General features: G+C 45.2%; 1 protein-coding gene across 8 annotated transcripts in view; it reads right to left on the bottom strand.

Annotated features, from left to right (window-relative positions):
• The window catches only part of ASAP1 (ArfGAP with SH3 domain, ankyrin repeat and PH domain 1), a 357,862-nt gene that overhangs the window by 31,671 nt on the left and 299,132 nt on the right, over positions 1-27,059 (bottom strand). For 7 of the 8 annotated variants that reach the window (XM_082363048.1, XM_082363046.1, XM_082363049.1 and 4 more), the window contains 11 exons: positions 21,546-21,633; positions 19,421-19,469; positions 16,491-16,654; positions 14,977-15,110; positions 13,155-13,246; positions 7,603-7,789; positions 7,273-7,358; positions 6,066-6,181; positions 5,845-5,912; positions 4,436-4,543; positions 1,272-1,500 (listed from right to left, as the gene is read on the bottom strand). In XM_082363048.1, the coding sequence (XP_082219174.1) occupies positions 1,272-1,500; positions 4,436-4,543; positions 5,845-5,912; positions 6,066-6,181; positions 7,273-7,358; positions 7,603-7,789; positions 13,155-13,246; positions 14,977-15,110; positions 16,491-16,654; positions 19,421-19,469; positions 21,546-21,633 (1,321 nt within the window). The remainder of the gene's footprint in view (positions 1-1,271; positions 1,501-4,435; positions 4,544-5,844; positions 5,913-6,065; positions 6,182-7,272; positions 7,359-7,602; positions 7,790-13,154; positions 13,247-14,976; positions 15,111-16,490; positions 16,655-19,420; positions 19,470-21,545; positions 21,634-27,059) is intronic. The other variant, XM_082363047.1, reaches the window with a different exon arrangement.

The raw sequence follows: 27,059 nt of genomic DNA, 5'->3' as shown, positions 1-27,059 counted from the left end.
TTGTTATGCTAGTGATTTAAAAGGCACGTTCTAGCATAACTTGTGGAACGGTAAGGACAATACCGGCGGGTTAAACCTTTGCCTTACGTGTGCTGCTGCTCTTCTGGTCACTGGTTATCTCTGATGAGTACTGTTTATGCTCGAGCCTCATTTTAACTTTCTCCACTATTTTATCATCTATGAGGCCACTGGGGTCTAAGAACACTGCTCCCATTTATAACACTATTTCAATGGAGAATAAGCTCTGAAAAAACACTGTTTTGAATAAAGCTCACATTCCCCAGAAAATAGCCCCAGTGTGATTCAAATAGGCACGGCATTGTGCACCAGGGCCCTCAAACCTGCGTGAGCACGAGTGGAGGACACGGGGAGGATCCTGCACTTGGGTTTCCTGGCTGAGACCAGACCGGAAGCTACAGCTCTGGGTACCTCTCGAATAGCCCCGGGAGGGGTGACCCCTTGATGTTATCACTTCTGTGTCTGGACTCGTCCCCATGTAGGTGGGAACACATGGACTTTCTGTGCAGGGCATTCGGTGGATTCGGGGAACAGGATGCAGTCTTCGTGGACTGTCACCTCCTGGCATGAGCCCCGTGGGGGCATGTGACAACACACGGCACAATGACCCTCCTCTGGTAAGATCCTGCCCCAGGTGGTGTCTCGTGGAAAACCACTCGTCAGAGAGCACAGGAGTGTGGGTTCAGGTCACACAGGACCTGGGTGAGCATCCCAAACCCCCAAGAACCTCAGGCCAATTAGTCTACAGCTCTGAACCAGTACCCTGTCTGCCTGGTGCCAGCAACTGTCCTACTTACCTTGTTCTGTGAGCGTGAAAAGAGAGGTGCTGGGCTTAGGGCCTCTCGTAAAGCAAGGGCTTCGTAACTATTGACTATCACTGTTATTCCATTTTAGTGTAGAGGAAAGAAACTTCTCAAAGAAGAACTCAAATTCCACCCCATATTACAGGAAACAGCGCTGGTTTGGGAGCCATGTGGACCCTGGATGGAACCTCAACTCCACCACTTAACAGCTGCATGACCTTTGGGCAAGTCATTCTACCTCAATTTCCTCATCTGTACAATGGGCACAAAAGCACACACCTCACAGGATGGTTGTAAGGTTCACGCAAACAGTGAGGTCCCTGTTTCAAGCTGCCCTGACATCACAGCCCACACTCTGCCACTCAAAGGCACCTCGAAATTCTTACGTCAAAGCTGGGTCAACTCCCAGCTCTGAAGATGGAGGCACAAAGCCCTTCCCACAGCTTGTACCTTTCCCGGCGTTTCTAGGAGGCAGCGGGGGCGCCTCCGCAGTCGGCGATGTGGGCGAGTCTGTGCTTGTGGAGACAAAGATCTGGTTGGTGAAGGCGCCGTAGGAGAGCCGCTGTTTGTCCCGCGGAGTGCTGAAGCCCGGCAGTGACAGCTTGTCCTGGGGGGAGATGCTGGAGGAGTGGCAGAAGCTCTGAGGTCTGGGTGAGCGCTCTTTCTTGATGGGGCTCGGCTGGCAAACGAAATAACAGTGCGGTGGGTCAGCTGATAATCAAGGATGACGCTTCAGGTGTGCGGAGGACTCTGCAGGGCAGGCTCGGGGGGGATCTGGGCTCCTGTGGCTCTCTGCGTTTCTGGGGGGTCAGCCACACAAAAGCCTAGGAGCCACGACACAGCACAAGGGAAACATCAGGGAGTACACATGTCATTCTCCTGTCATTACCAGGGTCCCACCAGGGGCATGCTGGTTAGGGAGCACGGTGCTCAGAAGCAGAAGGTCACACAGATCTAACCTTAATCCACAAATACCTCCCCTGCGCAGGACACGTTCACCAACAGCTGAACAGTGTCTCCCCCCGCCTGCAGCTACTACATTAACTTTTCCGTCCCTGCTCAGCCCTTTAACGTCGAAGCTCTCCACCCTCACCTCTCTCCTCATTTTACACCCTCTTAGGAAGGAACCTCATCTGCACCCATGGCCGTGACTGCCACCTAATGTTGATGACTCAGGCCTGTACATCCAACCACAACCTCTTGGATTCCAAACACTTTCAACCACCCCTGACGGATCGCTGGTGTTTGCACTCGGCTCACAGCATCGGCACCCGTGCAACTTCCCAAGTGGGAAGTCTCCCAACCTCAGTGGCATCGAGGAGAGCACGATGAGCTCTGCACGGAGAGCTCAGGAGTGCCCCTCGGACCCACAACTCGTGCAGGCGCTCACCAGCACCCCCTGGACCGCTGGTCTCCTGAACAGCCCCTGCCTCAGTTTCTTTCAGCTCCAGCCCATTTTCCATGCTGCAGCCAGAGCTGGTAGGAAACCCTGCTCTCTGACAACAAAGCTCTGTTGGCCTGTGCCTGCTTGGATGAAAGCCAAAGGGCTGAACTTGGCCTACAACCCCCTTCATGCTCTTCCTGGTCTGGGCTGCCTGACACTTCAGGGGAGCCTCTTGCCTCTCCCCACCCAGTGCATGTGAAGGCACCTCACACCTCATCCCAACCAGTCCTCTGATGTTCAGGCCCCATGATGACCCCCGGCCTCTGCACGTGCTATTCTCCCTCCCCAGAAGGATGCACTCCTTCCCACTTCCTTGCCTGGCAAGCTCCTCACCACCCTTAGAAACCCATCTCCCATGGTGTTTCCTCGATAAGGTCTTCACTGCTCGCCAAGGCTGAGGCAGTCGCCCTGTCCTCTGAACACTTCTCAGGAATTTCGCCAACTCTTACTATAATGGTTATCTTGACTGTATCGTAATTGAGCTTCTCTTAAAATGGTGAATGCCATTAGGACCCCTCGATAGGAGCACCTTGACTACTCCTTACATCCTGCCTGGGAAAGAGGAACCAGTGGATCCACAGCTGATGAAAAATGCACGCAGGAACCTTCAGAGGTAGCAACCGACAAGGGATTAATCTCCAAAATATACAAACAGCTCAGGCAGCTCAATATCAAAAAATGAAACAACCCAATCAAAAAATGGGCAGAAGATCTAAATAGACATTTCTCTAAAGAAGATATACAGATGGCCAAAAAGCAAATGAAAAAATGCTCAACATCAGTAATTTAGAGAAATGCAAATCAAAACTACAATGAGGTATCACCTCACACAGGTCAGAATGGCCATCATCAAAAAATCCACAAACACTAAATGCTGGAGGGGGCGTGGAGAAAAGGGAACCCTCCTACACTAATGTAAATTGGTACGGCCACTATGGAGAACAGTATGGAGGTGCCTTAAAAAACTTAAAGTAGAACTACCATATGACCCAGCAATCCCACTACTGGGCATATACCCAGAGAAAACCGTAATTCAAAATGATACATGCACCCCTCAATGTCTACTGCAGCACTATTTACAATAGCCAGGTCATGGAAGCAACCTAAACGTTCACTGACAGAGGAATGGATAAATAAGATGTGGGACATATATACGATGGAATATTACTCAGCCATAAAAAAGAACAAAATAATGCTATTTGCAGCAAAATGGATGGACCTAGAGACTATCATACTAAGTAAGTCAGACACAGAAAGACAAATATCATATAATATCACTTATATGTGGAATCTAAAAAAAGGGTACAAATGAACCTTCAGAGGTAATTCAGAACTATCTATGATAAAGTCACACAGAACTGGGTTTAATCCCTGAGACTGTCTTTACTCGCTGTGAGACTTTAGATAAACCACGTGATTTCCCTGTCAGTTTTCTCTTCTGTAAAGTGGGGCAATGACAACACCCCAATGGGCTTTTGATAGAGATGACCTGAGGTGACACATGTGCTCGCTGCCACCTAGTTCATATTTAAATACTCAATCAGTGACAACTTATTATTTATTAATTAGCTGTTTTGATGACTAATTTTATGTGTTGACTTGGCTAAGGCTATGGTGCACAGGTGTTTGGTCAAACACCAGTCTAGATGTTGCTGTGAAGGTATTTTTTACATGTGGTTAACATTTAGGTTAGATTTTGAGTAACAGGGGTGGGCCTCATTCAGGTAGTCAAAGGGCTTAAGAGGAAAGACTAAGGACCCCCAAAGGAAGAAGGCTTTCTGCCTCCAAACTCAGGACTGCACCCTCAGCTCCTGTGGAATCCCCAGCCTACTGTCCTGCCCTGGGGATTCTGGCCTGGCCCACCCCAGGCACGTGAGCCAGCTCCTTAAAATGAATTTCTCTCCATCTCTACACCACACACACACCACACACAACCCCCCACACACCACCCACCCACCCACCCACCCTTACTGGTTGTTTCTCTGGAGAACCCTGACTAATACAGCTATTAAGTGGCACTCAACAAGGATCAGAGACTAAACCAAGAAAATGGCCCTGGTGAATCAGGTCATAAGACCAAAATCAATCTCACAAAGAATGGGTCTTATCTGTATAGTGGAGAAAACCTGAGAGGAGGGCTTAGGAATCCACAGGCACTATGTACACTCACTTTGTCATCCAGATCATCATCGCTTTCATCCATCTCCTCCTGTCGAAGATTCCACTCATATTCTACGTGGACATGTGGATTGAACTTTCCAGATTTAGCCTGGGAAAGCTGAAAGTAACAGCAGGTGTAACCGCTGTAATTTAAATGCCACGCACCCGGACATTATATAAACACTGAGCAAATCCCACCTCATTCCTGGTTTCAGATTCATCACCAGTAGCTGCACTGCAGGCAAAATTCTGATTATACAAACGGGACTGCCACAGGACAGACTGAAGAGGAATTGCAAAGAATTATGGGCGGAGCCTTTTTAATTCTGGTAACGTGACTTCTCTCCAAAATTAAAAGCTTTCTCAATATTATTAAAATGAGCCTCAAAACCGCAAATTCCCGCTGGAAGGCAAAATCAGAGTCACTGAAGTGCGAGAGGTAGGCCTTTGAAGTCAGACAGTCCTGGTTCCACCCATGGCCCACTTTCTTAGTCATAAAATGGGGCAAGGGTAACTCCAACTTCCTCAAAGCATTCTTGTAAAAATAAAGACGTACAACTGCTGGGCCTGGGTACTTGGCACTTAGCAGGAACTCAAGGGAATGTAGCTTATCTTTCCTATCTTATCCTTCCCTGTGGTTAAGAGAATCATGCTCTACACAAAGGCCCAGAGGTGTAAGCAAAAACTAGTGGGACTGAAGATGAGTGTGTACACAGGATGGGGAGAGGAGGGCAGGGCACTGGACATTCTGAAAACCATTACACCCTGAACTTTACTTGCCCAATTTCTGGAACTGGCTTCCCAAGTAATTCTTTCAAAAAAAAATTATTTTTATTTTTTGGCTGTGCCACACAGCTTGCAGGATCTTAGTTCCCTGACCTTAGTTCCAGGGATTGAACCCAGGAACTGCAGAGTTTTACCCACTGGACCACCAGGGAATTCCCCAAATAATTCTTTACTGTTAAGCTACAGAGAAAGACTAATGTCTGGCAAACAAAAAAAGCAGCACGTTGGGACTTCCCTGGTGGTCGAGTAGCTGAGACTCTGTGCTTCCGCTGCTGGGGGCTCAAGTTTGATCCCTGGTCAGGGAAGTAAGATCCTGCCCCCGCCTGCCGTGTGGCACGGTCAAAAAAAAAAAAAAAAAAAAAAAAGCCGTCTGTCTGGTAATAAGACCTCTCAAATGCCTTTTCGCTGCTACATTGTAACTGTACTCAAAAGACATGGATGACAAATTTATCATTTTACCATTTTTTCAAATATAGCCTGAGTGCTTCTCTGAATTTCTTTAGCCAATGTTCAAAAAATAAAAAAAAGAGAGAGAGAGAGAGAGATAGAGAATCTGCTTCTCTCACTCCAGTCGTGGTTTCACAGGACACCCTTTTAAGGCAGTTGGGCTCACCCGTCTCCCACTCCGCTTACCAGATCTTCACACTGGGTGGCCTTCAGTCTCTTCGCTATGTCCAGGGCAGTCTCTCCAGCCTGGTTAACTAAAACAGGCGGAATACAGTTGCATGATTATCTAAGATACATCTTGAAAAGGCAAAGAACAACACTCAGATGACAATGGAACAGGCATGTCTAGGTTTCAGCCAACTGAACGCTCTCACAGCAGTTATTAAGAGACGCTTGGCCACACTTACCGACATCCACGGTGGGCTTGCTCCTGAGAAGCAGCTTCAGACACTCAGGTTTACCATACAGGCTACAGTAGTGCAGAGCCGTGTTCCCCAGGGCCGTCTGCTTATCCAGGTTCCCACTGCAAAATGAAAGTATTAGAAAAAAATGACTTGCTCTGTAACTTAAAACCACAGATTAACCACTTTTTCCCATGCTAACAACTGAGTCAAATTTGCGACCTACTTCTTATAAGCAGGGAAGATGATGACGTTTCTAACATGACACTTCCATTTGTAAGCAACATAATGACAATAACAGCATTTACTGAGTGCCTACTGTGTACAGGACAGACACACGTCTCTTACGTGTATTAGCTCATTTAGTCTTCACAACCACCTGATGGGGTAGGTGTACTATAACCCTTATTTTTTAGATGAAAACAGAGAGGATGAAGTGCTTGTTTGCGAGATTATCGAGACACAGATGATGGAGCAGGGATTTGAACACAGGCAGTGTGTCTCTGGAGCCAATGGTCTTAACCACTACACTGAACCACCTCTATGGAAGAGGCTGGGCGTTTGTACAATCTGGCTTGTGTCCAGGCACCGTTCTTCGTATGTGAGTTCAAATCCCCTCACTATTTTAATCCCTCTCCTTTGGATGAGCTCTAGTTCCTCCTCCTAATCTGTAGCTTACAGAACTACCCAACAAAGAATCCAGCAAGTCTAAACCTCCTGTGTTCAATATTATTCTCCTATTAGTATATTCTAAACTTGAATTAGCAATTGGGTCAGCCACACATACTGATCTCTTACCATGAACTTATAAACAATGAAAACTCACAGATCTGCTACCTTGTGCTGCTAAATGTCCTCTCTTTCAACCTCCCTTAATGCAGCAGGTTTTGGACACAGAGATAGGATTTTACATTTATCTAGGCCAAGGGTTGGCAAACTACAGCCCACAGGCCATATCTGGCCCTCTGCTTGTTTTTGTAAATACAGTTTTACTGGAACATGGCCATGCTCACTTGTTTACATACTGATTGTGGCAGTTTTCCACACTATGATGACAATGTTGAATGGCTGTGACAGACACCTCATGGCCTGCAAAGCCTATAACAGTATCTGGCTCTTTACAGAAAAAGCTTGCTGAGTCCTGAGGTAGGCCACCAATAGGGCTGGTCTGTGTTAACTCACAAGGCATATTCAGAGAAAACAAAAACCGTACCAGTTTTGTACAAGGAAGTCAACCAAATGGAGAGATGTCTGGTCTGCAGTTCGGACTGCAAGATGAAGGGCTGTCTCCCCGAGCTCCTAAAAGGAAAGGGTAAGTATAAATAGGGTGGTCAGAGGTTCTAGTTGGCCTAGACAGGCTTCGTTTAAGTCAGTTGCCCCAAAGTAATTATTAATAGCAGCCCCTTTCACTCTCAAATTGTCCTGATTCAGACACGATCACTTAATGTATAACAGTCTCATTCTGTAGTGTTACAATAAAACGAGTCATCTTTTAAACCGATTTCCCGGATCCCTCTTCATCCTGATTTCAGTGAAGCTGTACCTGTCCGGGTTCCAGCAGCGGTTCCATTAGCTCTACCCCCTCTGCATAGACTTGAATTAGTGCAAGTAAATCCCTGGATTTGATGGCCTCAAGCAATTCGTTCAGTTTAGCTGATGAAGATGAACAGGTCTTCCGTGAAAATCTATGATCTACATACTTTGCAGTGATATATTCCTTCCGTACAGTCCTAAAATAGAGCAAAGCAAAATGAACTAAGACTTTTTATTTCCCAAGAGCTAAGAAAGATTTACATTTTCTGACAAACAGTTCTCTCTGAGAAGAGTTATTTTATCTTATTTATTTATTTATTTTTGGCTGCGTTGGGTCTTTGTTGCTGTGCGTGGCCTTTCTCTAGTTGTGGCGAGCAGGGGCTACTCTTCGTTGCGCTGCGCGGGCTTCTCATTGCAGTGGCTTCTCTTGTTGCAGAGCACGGGCTCTAGGCGCAGGGGCTTCAGTAGTTGTGGCTCACAGGCTCTAGAGCACAGGCTCAGTAGTTGTGGCGCCCGGGCTTCGTTGCTCTGTGGCACGTGGGATCTTCCCGGACCAGGGCTTGAACCTGTGTCCCCTGCATTGGCAGGTGGATTCTCAACCACTGCGCCACCAGGGAAGTCCTGAGAAGAGTTATTTTAATTAAGATACACTTCTCTTCAACATTCCAGCAAACAGGTTTAGACCAAGTTTATTCTAGCAAAGACAGAATGAAGACACTGACAGGAAACTGACACTCAGCACAGCTGCCGTTGAAGCTCCAGAAGGACACAGACAGTGGTCTTTCTTGCCGTGGATAACATGCCCAAAGCCCAAGTGGGCCTGGTGCATTTCTCCTTCTCTTCAGGACCTACCCCCTCTCCCACCTCCCAGCTGCAGGGGTGAGTCTATGACCTCAGTGGCCTGATGGTCAACTTTGGGGAGAGGCTGAGATGGACGCTGGCTCAGAGGAAAGGAGAGACAAGAGTCAGGAGAGTGAGCTAAGGTCCAGATGATACTGTCTGACATCTTCGGTCCAGCTGTACCTGAACTCACCCGTTACATGAGCCAATTAATAAAAAGACAATGAATGGATTCTGGGTTCGAATCCTAGTCCTACAGCAAACCAGCTGTGCAACCTTAGGTAAACCACTTAATCTTTATGACCTTCAGTATTTTTTTTTTCATTTGAAAATGGGGATAATAACTCATTGGTATATTTTGAATTAAAGAACATACAGCAGCGAATAGGTGCTTTCCCCTTTCCAAGAGGGCTCTAATTCATGGGACACAAAATTTCTTGCTCAGAAATAGTCACTCCATGTGTGGTAGCTGTTACTGTTTCCCACATCCCACAGCCTGGAAACACTGTTTAAAATAGCGCTGATGCTTTTTTCTTTCCTTCTGGGTTGGCAGCAAAGAGCTGAGCTGGTTGACGGTGGCACAGAGCCTTTGGTGAGTTGCAGATTCTGCTCGGGAACCAAGATTGTACACTCAAGAGCGTCCTTTATGCTTAGGTCAGAGTCCTCCTAGAATGGCCGAAACCTGATGAATTGGAAGACCTCCAGATACCTGAAAGGATGGCCTAAGCCTGGCTTCTGAGACTTGCTGTGTGTGACTTACATCAAGTTTGAAAGGCAGCTACTGTGTGGTGGATGGAGCGTCAGACTTAAGAACTAGATGGCTTAATTCAAGTCTGATACCACTTGCTACCTCCGTGACCCTGGGTAAATCAAGTTCTCGCTCTGCCTCAGTTTCCTCACCTGTGACGTATTAGCAATCATACCTGCCTTACTTACTACCTTCCAGGGAAGCACGAGCACAGGTATGGAACAAAGAATGATGCACGGCTATGGGTTCATTTCTAAGCTTCCTTTCTACTCTTATCCAAGGCGGGTAGGACTAGCATCCTTGGCAGGGAGGTGGATCTAAACTGCAGCGAGCTCTGCAGGCGGGCTCCTGTGGCTCGAAGCATCACGCAGATGCTACCTGATGATCCAGCAGAAGAGATGCAGAGGGCACTGAGGTATATTTGCCCCAGGTCACCTAGAAGACCACCTCCAGCCCTGGCTCTGCAATTCTGTGGCTACAGGAAGTGTCTGAGCTCTCACTAGGCAGGATGTGTTTAACCCTTTCTGGGTACTCAGAGTTATCTCTATCTAGTCCCCCGGCAATGAAAGGCTTTCTGGCATGGGGCAGTAGGGAGGGTGGAAAACAGACTCGTCTGAAAGTCTGGATGCCAAGAGCTCTAGATGAAAGACAACTTTCTCCTTTTGTCCCCCACCAAACCCGGTCCTTCCTACCTACCCTGGCTCAGATAACGGTACCGGCCATTTACCTAGATGCTCAGGCCAAAAACCGTGGGCGTCATCTGAACAATTCCCTTGAACACCCCATATTTAAACTGATGAGCAAATCCTGGTGGTCCTCCCTTCAAAATACATTGAGAACTGAATTGAGCTACTTTTCACCACCTCCACCGCTACCACCTTAGTCCATTTTATCTTTATTTCTCAGTGGACCTCGTATAAATTTCTCTTCAGTCTGTCCCCACCGCCCCCTATAGTCTGTCCTTCACTCATCAGCCACAGTTGGGCTTCTCAACCTCCATCCTCCTGACATTCTGCCTGGATAATCCTTTGTTACGGATGGCAATCCCATGCACTGTAGGATGTGTGGCAGCATCCCGGGCTTCTGTCCTCCGGATGCCAGCAGTACCTGCCCACGTCACGATGTAATGTGTCCAGACACTGCCAAGTGTCCTGTGGGGGCAAAGCTGCCCCAGTTGGGCATCACTGAGCCACAAGGATCCGTTTAAAACGTAACTTATCATGTCACTCCCTTTGTTTGACACCTTCTGATCACACTTAGAATAATACTATCCAAAACCATTCCACGACCTGCAGAGCCCTACGTGTCTGGCCCCATCTCTGTGGCATCGCCCAGCACTCTCCTGGCTCAGTTCCCTGCAGCCTCACCTGCCTCCTTGTTATCACGTGAACACGCCAAGCCCGTCCCCCTTCAGGGCAGCAACACTTACTGTCCACCTGCCTGGCCTGCTCGCTCACACCTGCCCGTCATACCCTCTAGTTCTCAACTCAAATGTCGGGTCCTCAGATGCTCCCTGACCCCCTACACGTCAACCCCTCACCCTGTTATGTTTTCCTGCTGACACCAACTACCATGTGAACTGAGGTTATTTACTTCCTCATTCCCTGTGTTTTCCTCTCCCCAGTCAGAACGTAAGCGGGACAGGAGCTGCCTTGTTCGCTACTGACTGTATCTTCAGCACTTGAAAGTGTGCCTGGAACATAGAAGCTGCTTAATTAAATATGTGAGTGATTTAATCATGTTACAGGAGATTCACTCCATTCCTCTCGGCTGTGCCCAAATGAGAGAATAACAACAATAATGATGACAGCAGCAGTAAATACTCACTACATGCCCACAGCTGCTCTAAGCTCTTCTCATTAGTCCTCCCCACGCCCTAGGGAGTTGACAAACTTTGAAGATGAGGAAACTGAGGCTCAGACAGTCAAAGTTACTTGCCCAAGATCACAGTTTAGGAAGTGGATCTGAACTCCCGGAGTCTGGCAACAGCAGCTACGTTAGAGATTTGGAGAATCATGAGCTCTTTGAAGGGGAAGGCCTGACGGAGGCCACAGAGCTGACGGGGCAGTGCTGATGCTGTCTCCCACGTGAAACGCAGGAAACAAAAACCCACGCTGTTATGAGATTTATCCTAAAGAAATGCCTTCGAGGTTTGGGTCATGTAAACACTTCAAAACCACTGGCGTGGGCAAGACTGGGCCGTGTGTGCGCTTGAGCACTTACTGTTACCACATTTGTGAAGTAACCCCGGATCACATTTGTTTGCAGGTGTTTTATGATCAAACTAGCTTCGGAAAGCCCTAGTTCTCAGTGTAATTTGAGCTCATTAGTGTGAAAAAGACATCCAAGCAGTGTTTGTGCTAGGACGATGCTTGAAGGTTGCTGTTAAGCCAGACGCCCCCCCAGATTAGCTTAGGATATTATATTCAATGTAGGCCCCCAACATCCCTAACTTTTCTTCTGTGACACTTACCACGACTACGACTAAATGGTTCACTGTTTAATTTCTTGGTTAACTAAACCTAGCTTCCTCTCTAGGCTCTAGGTGTCACGAGGACAGGGTTTATATCTAGTTTGTGTTTTGACATTTCCCCAGCATCTGACATAATATGAGGCACAGACTAAACGTACAATATGCATTTGTCAAATTCAAGAAAAGACAAATACCAAGAGGCCTCTGGGAGATCGAATTTCGTGATTTCAGGATGAAGAAAACATGTTCCTCGAATGTGCCCCATAAAGTGCTTTGCAAATTTGGTGCCTGAATAACCAACCACCCGGGAGGGGCTGGCAAAACACTTAGGCTGGTGTCTACGTCACAAAGGCTTCCCTGATCACTCGAGTCAGAATTAAATCTCTTTTCTTCTATTTATCCACAGGATTTAAAATTTTAAAGTGTAAATTCAATGTAAACCTTTTTGAATATGCTTAAAGATTCACATGACTCAACAATAAAAATGATATCAAGAAGTGTTTACTGAGGAGGTCCTACGCCCACCCCGGAGGAAGCGCTTTCATTAGTTTCCTGGGTATTTGCCAGTGTTTCTTCAACCAAACCCAAATTTAAATAAATATGTATGTTTATGTGTGTCCTTCACTGTCCAAATCTATTTGGTGTCTGAGTCCAGATAATGAGTAGCGAGAGTTCACAGTGAGGGATTAATCAGTAGAAGTACCCAAAATCTGGCTCCTGAGTTTGGACAGTGTGCCTGGGTCGGGGGCGTGGGGGCCTCTGTGCACTTGTTCCCATGCCCTCCACCCTTCCCTGCCCCAAAGGCAGCGTGCCGTGAACACTGCACTGCACCTTGATGTTTTCACTTGACAGTAATCCTGGAGATCATCCCAGATCAGGACAGAAGAAGCTTCCTATTCCTGTTTACATCTCCAAGGGGTTCCGCTGTGTGGTCATACCACAGAATATTTCATCCTGTATCTGTAGGTAGACACTTGCTTTGTTCCTAATCCTTTTCCATTACAGAACAGGAAGAACTTCCCAGAAGTGGGGCTGCTGAGTCAGGGTAAATAAATCTATAATCGTGATGAATATGGCTAATTTGCCCCTTATGGAGAGTGTACCATTTGTACTCCCACCAACAACACAGGAGAGGAGATGTCTGTTTCCCCACAGTCTGGCTGAGTGGGCTGTTAAGCGTTTGGCTTTTTGCCAATCTGATAGGACTCTCCCGTTGCTTTTGTATGTCTCTTATTTATCACAACATGTGAGGATTAAGAGATAATTGTCCTTACGAAGATTTATCCTCCACAGAGCAGCTGCAACTACCTAGGGAAAGGTGATGATGAAAATAATCGGGTCATTCCAGAAATATGTTTCAAACACTTTACTTTTCTCTGCTTTTTCCTCGTAATGAAATTTCCTCTGGGGAAAAAAAATACTACGACCACTGAGAAGTTTTGGGGAGAGTAGAAGAACAATTATAGAACAGTAAAGAATTCATTGTATTAGAAGTACTTACATATCACTTGAAGGGGTGGGTTTTGGTGAGGGGCTGGGTAAATTTGCTTCCATAATATCATTAAAACTATTGTTTCCTACATTCTTGGCCAGCTGTAACATAAACAAAACACAATATAGCAAACTCCTTACTACTAGTTTAAAAGTTTCCTATTACTTGCTTTTGAGATTTCTGAATACATATTTTCCCTCATGTGACTCAAAATACAAACTGCCCATCCATCTGGTCAACAGATAACTTACTGAGCACGTACTCTGTGCCAGGCACTGAACTTCCGAGTGCTGGAAATACAGAGATGGGTAAACCATGTTCCCTGCTATAGGAGCTAATGGACTAGTGGAACCGTGGATAAGAAAACTAATAATTTTCACAAACATAATGTGATAAATGTTAGACTAGAATAGGATGTGGTCCTACACATACACATACACACACACACTATAACACTATATGATATTAGACAGCAGATTCCAAATATGAATCTAGGTTAAATGCTTAATGAACAGCAATAGCTTTTCAATTACCACCACAACTCATTTTTAGATAAAGCAGATTTTACTGTTATCGGACAGAAAAGAATGTAGGATTCCTTTGTATTTGGGGTACCAATTAAGATGCTGTAGGCAATTAATGAAGAGGCCCCAGGAACCATTTTGCTTCTGGGTTCAAGACCCTTCCAAGAAAATTTGTCCTGAAAGGCTTTTGGTCATTGAGGTAATTTGGGGATTGATGTGAAGTTTATGAAACATTCATGGGATCAGGTCTCTTGGATTTATCACATAGTTAAGTGTTTACGATGGACTGACACCGTTTTCATACTAAAGAAGAATGTTTCAGGTATGAGGTCTGAGCCTCTTCTCTATGATCCTGAAGTGAATAGGGAGCCGTGTATCAGTATGATACTTTCTAAATCAAGGGGCTCATGCAACACAAGACAGGCCATCATTGCTTAGTGGGTGCTCAGATGACAAAGGCTGCTGGCTGGGTGACTATATGCCCTGACTCTGGAGTACTCTGCTCCAGGCAAGGCTAGTGATAAGCTAGGCTTTCAGATTTTTTGAGCCCCAGGCACACTCAGGTCCTGATCGAGAGCCTCCTGTGTGAGGAGAAGCCCTACTTTACTTCAAACCCTTTCACCCTTAGCAGAAGGACTCTCTCACAGGCACCAGGGTTCCAGTTACGCAAGACAGGACTGATGGCCACAAGGTATTATAGGAGATGCCAAGTGGGCCTTTCCTTCCTTCATTTGGTGAACCGTGGGACCAGTTTAACTTGGACCTGATGAGGGCCCCCTTTCCATATTATAAAGCTATACACCATAACGGCACACAATTTTTTCCCTGACTACCTAAAGAAGTTATGGGTTAAGGAGTGGTTGGTTTATGACAGTAGCTAACAGGCCACTCTCAATTCATGTGTACTGTTACAAACTTACAAACAGTAAAAATAGAGAAAAACTCTTTGGTCATTATCTTTAATAACATAAGCCACTAGATAAAGTGAACATGTGAGTTCAACATCTAACTCCCTTTACTGCTATGACAGTGAATCATATAAAAACTATTCCAAAAGGAAAAAAGCAGCTTTGAAAAAGCCTATCCTAGAAGAAAAGAGCCATTTAGTGGAGCTAATTATAGAAATGTATGATTCGCCAGTTCTTCAATCAGGAAATAGAAACAGTCAATGTTACATACCACAAAATTTACATTTTAAATACCTATGTAAATTCGTTAAATTCAGGAACTAGAATTCTTTGTACTCAGCAGAAACAAAAACCCCCAAAGCAATATACTAAATATATTCATGACAGGTCACTACTTACCAAGAGTTCAGAAGTTCCTAACTTGTCTAGTTCCAAAGACTGAATGCGAGAAATATGAACCCCCATTTCCCTATGGATGCCGGAACATTCTATACAGGTCAAAATCCCCAAGTTGGTTGAAAGCCAGGTGGGTTCTGTGGAAAGGATTTTGAAGACAAGATATCTAATTTTTAGTGTGCCAACTACAGAGGAAGCTAAAACAGTAGTAAAATTTGTTAAAAACTATAAGGGAAAAATTTAAATGGAAGAAATGGATGCTTGCAGTTTAGCTTAGGGGCTATTATAAAAACTAACAGCTGTCAGAGAGCAAATTTTAAGACAAATTTTAAAACTATCCCTTCAATACTGAATTGAAAATATTTTTGTGAAAATGTGAGAAAGACTTTGTACAGGAGGCCGAGGAAACACCCTGACAGTGGTAGATTAAAGGCCTTCTAAGTACAGCTCACAACGGACTGGGTTCTACAGCCATTGTTAACCTCCACGCTACAACTCACCTTAACCCGTCATCCCGGTTATGGCTTCTCCACAAGCACCTCTTGGTAATAAGATAGCTTTTTCTACAACCCCCAAGGGCCCCAGAGCAGAGTCTCCTCTGCCATATCCTGACACTGTGTCAGTCACTATCACACACGTACACAAAAGCAGAAGATGTGAGACTTGCCTCTGAGGTGCTTATGGCCTGTTGTATACAGGAGCCCATCTGTACTAGTAAAACAATCAAAAAGTAGATCATAATGCTTAAGGATAGGTTTGCACGACATTCTGACCCCAACTAGATGTGTGACCTCAGGCAAGTCACTCAACTTCTCTGATTCCCCCAGTTTTCTCGTCTGTGAGATGGGGATAATATTAGTTATCTTGCTCAGAGAGATTCTGTGAGTATTCAGTACGTAAAGACCAGCAAAACAAATATCACAATCCTTATTATAACGTAAGCATTCGATAAACGTTAGCTACTGTCAATACCTAAGTAACACAGATGCCATTTGAGAACAGAAATTTGGAGCAAGGGGACACCAGTGTGATACAGAGGTTGGGGAGGTTTTACTGAACGGAAAGAAAGGTACCGTGTGCCAGCCAATGTCATATACGCCATTTCACTAAGCCCTCATAACAGGTGAGGTTTGTTATCCCACTTTCAGGATGAGGAAAGTGAAGATCAGAATAGTAAAGGGACTTGGTATGAGGTCGTCCAGGGTCTGAGAAGCGGGCGGGTGATTCAAAACCAGGATGATGGACTCCATGTCCAGTGCTCTCCACTTACTGTCCATTTAACTGGACCTTACAGGAAAGGTGGCATTTTGGCAGGTGCCATTTAGGGAGAGCAGGTGAGAGCTTCCCAGGTAGAGCAAACGGAAGGGGTGAAAGCACTAAGAGGTGGGACCATTCAAGCTGGGCATACATGTGTCTGTGTCCACAAGGAGATTAAGGCATTTAAATAACTTGCTCATTTATATTCTACAGGAAGAGAAGGAATGTTTAACAAGCGGCTCAAGTCTGGGGGCAAATACCTGACGAGCCACAGTCACAGCAGACATCATTGCCTGGGAGCCGCTGGACGTCCTCAATTATGGCTTTCGTCAGGTCCTCCAGGCTGTTCTCCCCCGTGCTCTGCTCTCCACGGAAGGCCATGGTGAGGGCCTCTTCTTTGCTGTTCGTCAGCACTGATATCCACCTGTTGTCAGAAACAGGAGGAGAAAACGTAAGAGCCTGGTTGGCCATTGCATTCTCCTTCCCCTGCAAAAGAATCTGTTTTCATGCAGAACTGGCAAAAGAGACCTCCCCATAGCAATACAAAGAATGGAAAACAACACACAGGAGAGAGCTAGGAGATGAGAGGAACAGATGAGAGGGTGAATATCAATAACCAAGGGCTTGCGCGAATACACAGGCGCCTGCATTTCCACGGAGACAGAATATAAAGGGAAAGTCAGAACGAAGAGGACTCAGAGTGGGACCAACCTAGTGCAAGGATGAGACAGAACAGGTGAGAAAGGAATAGGAGGCAGGAAAGAGAGTTTAGCAAAAGGCATTGTTTTCTGGGAGTCCATGTCGGCGGGGGCACTTAAAAGTGAAAGTGAAGGGGTATTTCATTTTTCCATGAAGATTCATGCTTATGAAAAAGGTACATTAACAATGGAAACATGATGTTTATTTAATGAATTGAAAAGTGCAGGCTATTAAAATATATGTACAGCATGACCACAATATGTACCCAACAAAATAACCCTTTGCTACCAATCTATGCGTAAAACAACCTAAATACCCAATAACAGGGGTTGACTAACAAAGCCTGAAATAACCACAAAGTGGACTAGTTAACCAGGTATTGAAATTTAAGTTTCCAACTAATTTTTGGATGACTTTGGGGAAATGATCACAATATAATGTTTTATGAAATAAACAGGAAAAAAACTGTCATAAGACATAATCTCAAATTTAAATGTATTTGTGAATTATTTATTTTGTTTGGGGGAAAAAAGGGATAGAAGGAAATTCACCAAAATACTGGTTGTCTCTGAGTGATTTTTTGTGGGGAAAAACAGATAGATGGAACGCTTGACTCTATTTTTCTGTAATTGTTTGAATCTATAATGAGTTGTATTACTTTCATGAATGAGGAACAAAAGCCAAATTAACTAGAAGAAAATGAAAAACAACAAAAAATGAGAACAAACGGTGGTTTAGAAATGTTTTTCATTTCATTTGAATAAGTAATAGAGACAGCAATGAGAATTAAAAACCAAAGCAAAGTATTGATACCTGGAAGAGGTGAACTGCAAGTCATACCTTTGACTCTAGGTGGCGCTCACCCTCACTGTTGTGAGAAATAGGATGGCACAGCTTAGCTTTTCTGCTGTGAAGCAGAAAACCCAACAACTGTTCAGGAATGGGGGGATGGGGTGGGCACTGAATACCTTTTAAGTTAAAGAATATTTTTTCTATCATTTAGTCTCAAGTTAGAAACTAGAAATTGTTCTGTTAAAAACAAGTCAAGAATCTGGGTTCCACGGGGCAGATCACTGTGCATTTATCAGCAGCAGCATTGATGATGCTGGAGTTTTCACTTGACTGCAGAAGCCTCTATTTTGCTTTCGTTAGGCATTTTGAGATTTAGGCTATCTGATATTACCAGTATCTACTATGTGCCACGTACTTGTGATTTTTGAAATATAATCCTCCAGCAAGCCTCTGAGTTAGCGTTTATAATGCTTTAAAGAAACAGAAGCCTAGAGAGATTCAGTGACTTGCCCAAGGCCCTAGAGCAGGACTGGTGTCAGACTGGGAAAAGAAAGCAGTTCTGTTGACACCCTTTTTTCAGAGTTCCTTCTCTTATGCCACATTTGCCTCTTTATTTGAAAACTCCTGACAAATAAAGAAATTTAAAAAGTTTGCCATGATAATCTGAAAATACATATTTAAAGGACAATTCATTTTCTGGAGGAATAATTCAAATTTGGTGAAATGGCTACATTTCAAAAGGGTCAAGAATCAAAGCAACTATTTCTGAAAATTCTTCAAAAAGCTTTAAAATTATTTTAAAGTAACAGGCATACAAAAAAAGTATTAAGAAATAAAATAGTGCATAACGGTGTTTTAATACTTTAAAAGTCACTTTGAGTTTATGGGAGCAAAAAAAAAAAACTGGCACTGTATGAGAAGCTTTTCACATTTTACCTCAAGTCTCAAAATCCTGCAAGCGAGGGCTAGAACCCATCTTTCTGACAAGAAGGCCGAGGCGGGATGATCTTTCCAAGGTCACAAAGACTAGAAGTCAAGTCTGCCTGCCTTTAAACATGCAGCTGCTCTTCTGTTGTACCTGCCTCCTTCCACAGTGAGATGAGAAAGGATTTCCCTGTTCAATTCACTGGACACTTTCACGTGAGAGAACAACTCAATGAGGCAGTGAAAATTCCTCCGTGTAACTTGGAGGAAAATAAACAGCTTTCCGTGCAGGATGCCAGGATGTCTTCATCAAAACCAAGTCCCCTCCATCACTACCACCAGCACCCAGAGAGAAGGCAAAAGGTAGTCATTCCACTCCACCAAGTATGAATTACTTGAACACTGAATAAACCCCTCCCAAGTGCAGATGATGGGATTAGAAATGAAGAAGGCACAGTCCTTGCCCTCAAGAAGTTCTAGGTCTCCAGAGGGCTTGGGCTGAGCCAGGGGATCCAGAGGGGGTGTGAAGAGGGTGCAGGGTAGGAGGGAGGGAGCAAAACCCCCAGGGTGGTGTGGCTTGAGCAGAACCTTGCAGGGGGCACCTGAGTTTACTGAGCACCCTAGACAGAGAGGAGAGACACATGTGAAGGCCCAGAGGTGAGAAATAACCACCAGGATTCTCAGTAAAAAAAAGAAAACTTAAAGGTATACTGTACAGGACAGAGAGATGCTTCTTCAATTTAAGGCATCGTGCCGTTATTTCAGAGCTACTTACGCTACATAATCCTGCTCATCTTCTGCCTGAAAGTGATACGTCCTATTATCTAAAATACAAAAAAAGAGAAAAAAGCAAAACCTTAGAAAGCAGAATACCTTAGGTATTAATGCAAATTTTGAAAGTTCCTGCGGGGTGGGGAACACATTAAAAGCAGGATTTTAATATAATTTTATTTTTGCAACATTTTGTTTCAGCAGTTACACGATTCACTTTGTCAATATTATTTTTCTGAAGGGCAACAAGAATACAACAAAATAACTGCGAACACCACGTGCATGGCTAGCACTTCCTTTGAAAAACAAGTGGGAAGGGGGACGGGTCCCTACCTGGTCAGGTGCATCTCGGTGACAAATCGGAGAGTGCTACCTGCGAACTCAGTATTCTACTTTCCCTTTTCAGTTTGCCTTTCACTGGCTTTTCTTTTTAAAAAATTCCTTTCCAGAAACGATAAATAACTCGCAGGGCAGCCCTGACAAGCAGGCACATCCTGCCCCAGGTTCCTCTCTGGTTGAATCAGGCTTCAGGGAAGAAGGGCTCAAGCCTTGCTGGAGGATCATCCTCAAGCTGCGACCCAGGTAAGGAGAGGGCAGCTTAACTTGGATAGTTTGGGCAGGTGTACATGAGGGAAGCTCTTCCTTAAAATGTGGGATCTGCTAGAATGTTTCTACATACTGAGGTCAAACTACCACTGACTTACCACCTTTACTTACTAGCTAGTCACTCACTATGTGACTGCTCCAGGGTAGGTCCCCCTCCCCATCTCCCTGAGAGAGAGGAACACGCCACAGGTAGTAGAGCCCAAGCGCCTCGGCTGAATCCCTGCTTTACCACTGAGACCTTGTGTAAGTTGCTGAACCTCTGAGTCTCAGGTTTTTCTTCTGTGAAACAGGAAACTGACAGGGCTTTTGAGAGGTTTGCCCATGTTTATAAAGCACCTGGCACATATTAGACATTCAATAATTATTATTAATAACCTATGGATTCTCAAATTGAGGGGTTCTTAACTTTTGAAGTCATAGTATAATTCCAACTTTTCGTATTTCTTTCTCATCAGTAACCCAAGAAATCTCACGGTCATAAAAATCATGGGGAATCTGAACTTCAGTAGGTGCTGTAGAATCCGGCTTAGACTCTACCCAGAGTCTCACAACTGAGTCCATCTTTTGGGCTGGGACTGCTTTTTCCATTCTCAGGACTGCATCAGAAGGATTTCAAGGGACAGGAAAGTATTTTTGTGCTCTACACATAGATCATAGGCTGTTGGTTGGCCTGTCCTGTGGGGCTCTATAGAGAAGGATGAACACTGAAGCTCAGTGCTGGAGGATTTCAGAATATTTGTGAGTCGCTTTATTAGCACTGCCATCCTCTTCCTTTACAAAGAGATGTCCCCGCAGCTACCGCGAACACCCATGGGACCAGTGAAAGCACAGGGAGCCAGACTGGAGGAAAACAATCTCCCCTCACTCTGAAGACTGTGAGAATACAGGCCATCAGTTGGGGGGTGGGTGGGTCACCGCGCAACCTCATAACAAGAGAAAAACATACTCTAACCCGCGGAATAAGACAGTGACAGAGCACAGTGTCACTGATTCATGAAGTCAGAAGGCAGTTCTGCCTGGAAGCAAGGAAATGGTTTTTCCTTTCAGGGCTTGATTCTGCAGCTGGGCAAATCAGCTGGACAGACACAGTGGCACACCTGTGTTGTCAAGTCTACGTCTGCGCATCTCAACCACAGGTACATGTTGGAATCACCCGGGGACTTCTGAAAAAACACCTGTGTCTGGGCCTCACACCAAAGACTGATTCAGCAGATGTAGGAGAGAAATGGGAGTGTGCTTACAAAAATCCTTCCAGGGGGATAAAGCTGTGTACTTGTGGCCGAGAACTGGTCTGGTTTACTGCACACATCTAGATTCCACTCCACTGCAGTCAGATCTGACACGGTTATGCCTTCCCACCTGCAGGTGGGCTCCGTGCAGAGAGGCCCAGGGCTCTTCTCAGAGCTGCGTGTGCAGTTACAGCAAGGAGCCCTGCTTGGGAAAGCTGCGGTTTCCAACCCAGAGAACGGGAATAGGCTGGTGGCAGAATCCACAATAACTGACTCGGGAGAAAAAGGACTCACGTGATATCAGGTCAAAAGACTTCTTGTCCTCGGCATTCGGTTTCACCTGACAGGTGAGAAGGTTCAACTTGGCGGGTTGCCTGTTAGACTGGACACAAGACGAAAGGGAGAAGTTACGGGCAGCACTAGCTGTTCCCCACAGGCCCAGGGCCCCGTGGGGCAGGTGTGTAGGGTCATGATAGATTTGATAAGTTCTAATTCATCCCATCAGAATTCTGAACCTCATTAAAGAAGGAAAAAAAATGTTAGGTGGCCTACTAAATGTCTTTTAACTGTGTATAAACATCCTGGTGACTAATCAGAATGGAATCGAGATAATCCATCTCACTTTCAATGAAGAGTGGGTATGACCCATGGAAATGTGCCTTTCTGGAACCTACACATATACAAGCTCGAAGAGGTGGCACTTTTCATTACTGCATCTTCCTGTGAAATGTAGCTGAGTGTATTTCCTTCATTCACTCAAAATGACCCCAGTAACCAATCACCCCAAACCCAATGTCTCAGGCATCCACAAATTTTGGTTACAACACGAAATTCACATTACTTCTCCCAAAAGTACAACTACTACCGATGAGACATTGCTTAACGAGCCCCAAAATCTGGAGAGAGGGAAAGATGATGAGGATTTCCCATCACTTTCCAGCAAATCTCTTGGTCACACATATAATTCACACAGAGCCTGCAGTATCTAAATAGTCATGCTAATGTAGGCTTTACTTAAAAGGAGTCTCGCCACATAATCATTCTGGTCAAAACTCTTTCTTGCCCTCCTGCCCACATGTGTCCAAGATCACAGGCTGGCCAATGGTGAATGCCAGCTTCCGGAAGGAGCTGACCAAGGAGTGAAGTGCCTGAGTACCTGAGCTGGGCTTTGCTTGAACAGAAGTCTGCAGAAATAAGCAATGAACTCTTTAGTCAGGCCTGCATGCCTACCCCAGCTGACAGTCATGATTCTGAAAATCTCCATGCCGGGAGCACTTCCACCCATCCAACTTAAGTCTTTAGGGAAAGCAGAGGGGGAGAGGGTAGAGATAGGTCCCATCAGTGGCTTATGATCAAGAATATTTCAACGACACATGCTGAGCCTCTCATTCTCAATAATGGGCACCAGACACTTCATTTCCGTTTACCTTCCTGTGCTTTCTGGACAACTTCTGAGATCCTCCTCTGTGGTTTCAAGATTAGACACAGAAAGCAACACGTTTTGTCCTGAGTCTATCTGTTCCAAAGCAAGCTCTCTGGGGGGAGGAAGTGAGAGACCCCCAGGGATTTCATATTCTTTGCATGTACATGTGACTTAGACATGGAAACCAGAAGTAAAGTCCTGTACAGGACGGTTTTGCCTAAGAGGAACCAGGGCTCGCGAAAGGATTCCTGTACTACAGACTGATTGCCAAACCCAGGATGGGGAGGCAGAAGGTTGTGGGCCTGAAACGTTTTCTTAGAATAGACCTGGCGTAGGGGTTGCTAAAGGCCCCCGTCTCTAAAACCAGCAGCTGCAACCACAAACCTTGGCCGGGTCCACTGTAAAATAAACTGTTGAGTCCTCATCTTTTTGGGTGTTGATAAAATCATTGGATTTCCCATATGATCGACAAAGACATCTGACAGGCTGGAAAGGTAGCGAGCCTGGTTAACGGTGAGACTTTGTAGAATACCATGTTCCAATTTGGCATCCACATTTAAAGGAGGATGCAGAAAAGCTTAGGGAAGATCAACAGATGATTAAAGGAGTGGAAAACGGGAACTTTGAAGACGGTTTAAAGGCATTATTTAGTCAGAGGAAAGAGGCTGAGGAGTGACTTAATCATGGTCTGCAAGGACGTGAAGGGTTGTTACCGGGGAAGGTCTGCAGCTGTTTTCCATTTGCACAGAACTCAAATTATCGAAGATTTGAGCCAGACATGAGGAAGAACTTCCCAAGTTTAAGTTGATTATGCATAATAAGAGGTTTCAAGTTTCTTAACCTAAGTAGAGAAATCTCTTTGAAAACCTTAAGAATTTTTGAGACACCATTCACATGTGAATGTGAAAGAGGGTTAACTAGATGATTTTTTTCTTCCCAAATGTTTGTGACTCCACTGTTTCTGAACAACCAACAGATACAACCAAGTAACAGAGACAAAATTTTAAAAAAGGAAAAAATATTCAGTTAAGTATCAACCGATCCTGGAAAATGAAATAGCACCATTCATCTCTCATTTCAAAGCATGGGCTACTTCCAAGTACATTACCAGAAAGTTTCTGATGACAAGGGTTTTGTACAGTTTAAGTCACTGCATGATTGACCCACAACTTCAGTGACAATGACATGTGACACTTATTCCCTTGGAAGCTTGTCAAGTCTGCTGGACTGACATCTGCCACATCAACATCAACTTCACTTGACACAGACATGTCTTGCCTGTACATAGTATTCTCCCCCCAAATGCCAGTGAGACAAAAGACCTATCACCCCAAATGTGAATCTGAAGAGCAGAAAACACAATTTTTGACAGGTGAAGCAGCCGATGTGGCCAGTACCAAGCCCAGGAACCCCAGGAAGTGGAGCGGGATGCTGAACCAGGGTACATGGACCAAGGGACCAGAAGCCTCGGAATCACTAGTCATCGCTGAAACTCTAGGTTTGTATAACTTGCCCAAATGTCAAAGTCCTTTCTCGACATTTAGTACTAATGTATAGGTATACCGATTAAAGAAGGTATGATCTCTCCCGGCGGTTCAGTGGACTAAAATCAAAGTGAGACGAAATGACTTGCCCTGGGCTACAACACCGCGGAACAGTTTAGGAACTGCTTTCATGCCGTTTAAGTACAAGAAAGGATAAAAAGGAAAGGAAACATGTATTTACTGAGTCCTCACTGTTGATGATTCCTACCACGCTTTGGATGAAAACCCCAGGCTGTGCCAGGCCCTCCAAGGACCACCTCCAGGCTCCTTGTGACTTCGGCTCCTGCCGCTTGACCTGCCGCTCTCCCTGCCGGCGGTGAGGGGCACTGGCCTCCCAGGGACGCCGCCACCTCACTCCCTCCAGGCCTCTCCCGGTCGGCACCTCCCCGGAGGGGTGGTTCCTGGCCTGACCACCCTCCCCTTCACACCCTGCTGTGTTTTCTTCCTGGGTCTTCTCACTCCTATTTACTTCTTATCTTTCTTCCCACTAAGAGCACACATTTTTCTGCAGCAGGCGCTCAAATATTTATCAAATGAATGAATGCATTCCAGAGGCCTCACATATTCTATCTCATGTATGACCTGTGAGGGAACTATTTTTAGTTTCTTTTACTAAGATGAAGAAGCAGAGGCGCAGAGAGGTTAACCAACTTCTCTAAAATCTCCTAGTAAGGAAGCAGCAGAGCCTGGAGCTGAATCCAGGGTTGAGTGGACCAAAGGCCCGCTCTTGCTTCCTTTCTGCTTCCATGGGAAAGACAGCTACACAAAATCCCCCAGGAGCAGCCTGAAGCCCCAGCCCAGGAGGAACACCTCCTTCTGAGAATAAGGGTTAGAAACAGAGCAAAGGTTCCAAAGATTAACTTCTACTTTAATATCTTCTCAGGTCATTTGACTTTCAAAATTGATTCAAAGAGAAGTTTTAGAAGCCTATTTGAAACACCTATTCACTTATTCACTGGACAAGATACTGATGAAGTCTCTACCACATCTAAGCACATATGAAGAACAGGTGGTCTGTGCCACCCAGCAGCTACGGGAAACAGACACGACCACGGGCCTAGGACCTAGTGCCTGGTGCCCGGCAGGGCCCAGAGCCTGTGCTGGATTTCCATAAGGCTCCAGAGGCAGCCTCATCCCTGAGTGAGGGCTTAGAGGAGAAGGTGCAGGTGCAGGCACCTGGGGGGAATGCAAGGGACAAGGCAGTAGGTGATGCGGAAGGAGAAGCAGGGAGGGCGCTGCATGTGGCGCTAAGGACTCTTGTCCCATCCCAGGAGGTCTGCAGTCCACTTGCATCCAGGGGGACAGCTGGTGGAGGAGGCCGAGAGAGTAAGACTGATGAGCAATGATGGGGGCCTGAATTAAAGCCAGGGTCATTGTACTGGGGGCCAGGGACTCAAGAGACGGCAAAAAAAGAGACTTTCAATAAATTATTCCCAAAGTAACCTCTTCCTGGTAGGTGGCTCTCCCAGGCTCTGCATTTGAACGATGAGTGAAGGGGCCCGCGGCCTCTGCAGGCTCTGCTGAGCACCACCTTTCAAAAGCTACAAGTGCTCTGCCCCAAATACAGTTATGATGCCTTTCAAAAATGAAGATTGTTTTGGCTCTGTTCCCTGAAACTCTGAGGCTTGTCCTTTTACAGGTTTTACTTTTCATTAAAAGAATGCATATTCACTGAGGAAACACTCGGAGCTAGACACAGTGCAAAGAAAAAAACTGAACGTTACTTGTTAATCCCACTTTCACACGCAGAGACAGTCACTGTTAATACCGGATTTTAACAAGATATGTGTGTGTGTGAAATGTCTGTTCTTGGAAAAAATGGTTTGGTTCAATCTGGATATACTGTTTTGCAAATTGCTTTTTCCAGTTAACATTATACAGAGAAGAGTTCATTTTTACCCAAGCATGTGGCAAAGCCATTTGCAAGTGTTTGAAAATGTTTCCACTAGGGGAGCTCTGGACACGTTCCCTGCACAGAAATGATGAAGATATTAGCCCTGTGACATAGTGCTCTGCCACCCAAACTAGAAGATGCCGTTCAGCTAGGAAAGTCATCGGAAATGCGTGCACAGACAGAATGAGTCGATTCTGACGAATGTTTCTGCGTCTCCCGAAAGAAAAAACACACCACACATTTCTCCTTAGACAGCTCAGCATGCACTGTGGTGACGTGATTTTGCTGGAAGCGTGAAGTCGTTAGCGCAGGCATATTTCTGTGAGCAGAAAACAGCTGCTACGGGAATTAGTATCCAGAAATGAAGTTATTTCTCTCCATCATCCTGCTGAATTGCTCTGCTTCACAAACAAGAAGTGAACATCATTAATTACTTGGGAAATAAGCCTGACCCAGCCAGGCTGAGCCTGCTGTGTAGATAGAGGTAAAAATAAAATAATAAAGCTCTCTGCACTTCCTAGGCTAATGCTTGCTAACACTGCTGTTCAGATTCTTACAGGCATTTCAATTTTTTGTTCAATAAATATTTATTTGGACACCTACCATGCCCTAGAGGGGCACATACGTTTGGCACACAATCAACAACCACAATAACCCCCTGACAAGAAGTTAGGTACACAGTGAACACCTAGCACTGCAGAAAGAGCTTATCTCCAAAATTTTAGTACATTAAAACTTTTGGCTTCTGGAAAGCATTTTGGTTTCTTTGGGGCAAGATAGATGTTTTCGTTTATTGAGCAACTAAACTACTCGATACTGTATATAAATTTTATTATTTGCAATAATAAATTCTCTTGCAATACCTCTATGGGCTAGGTACAGTGACTGTACCCATTCTGCACATGAGAAAAGCAAGGGTCAGGAAGGCGAAAATAAACTGACCAATG

This window comes from Balaenoptera borealis, assembly GCF_965194805.1.
Source record: "Balaenoptera borealis genome assembly, chromosome: 17".
Classification (NCBI taxonomy): Eukaryota; Metazoa; Chordata; class Mammalia; order Artiodactyla; family Balaenopteridae; genus Balaenoptera; species Balaenoptera borealis.
The sequence above is the reverse complement of the archived record's forward strand: the minus strand, read 5'-3'. Positions and strand labels throughout refer to the sequence as shown.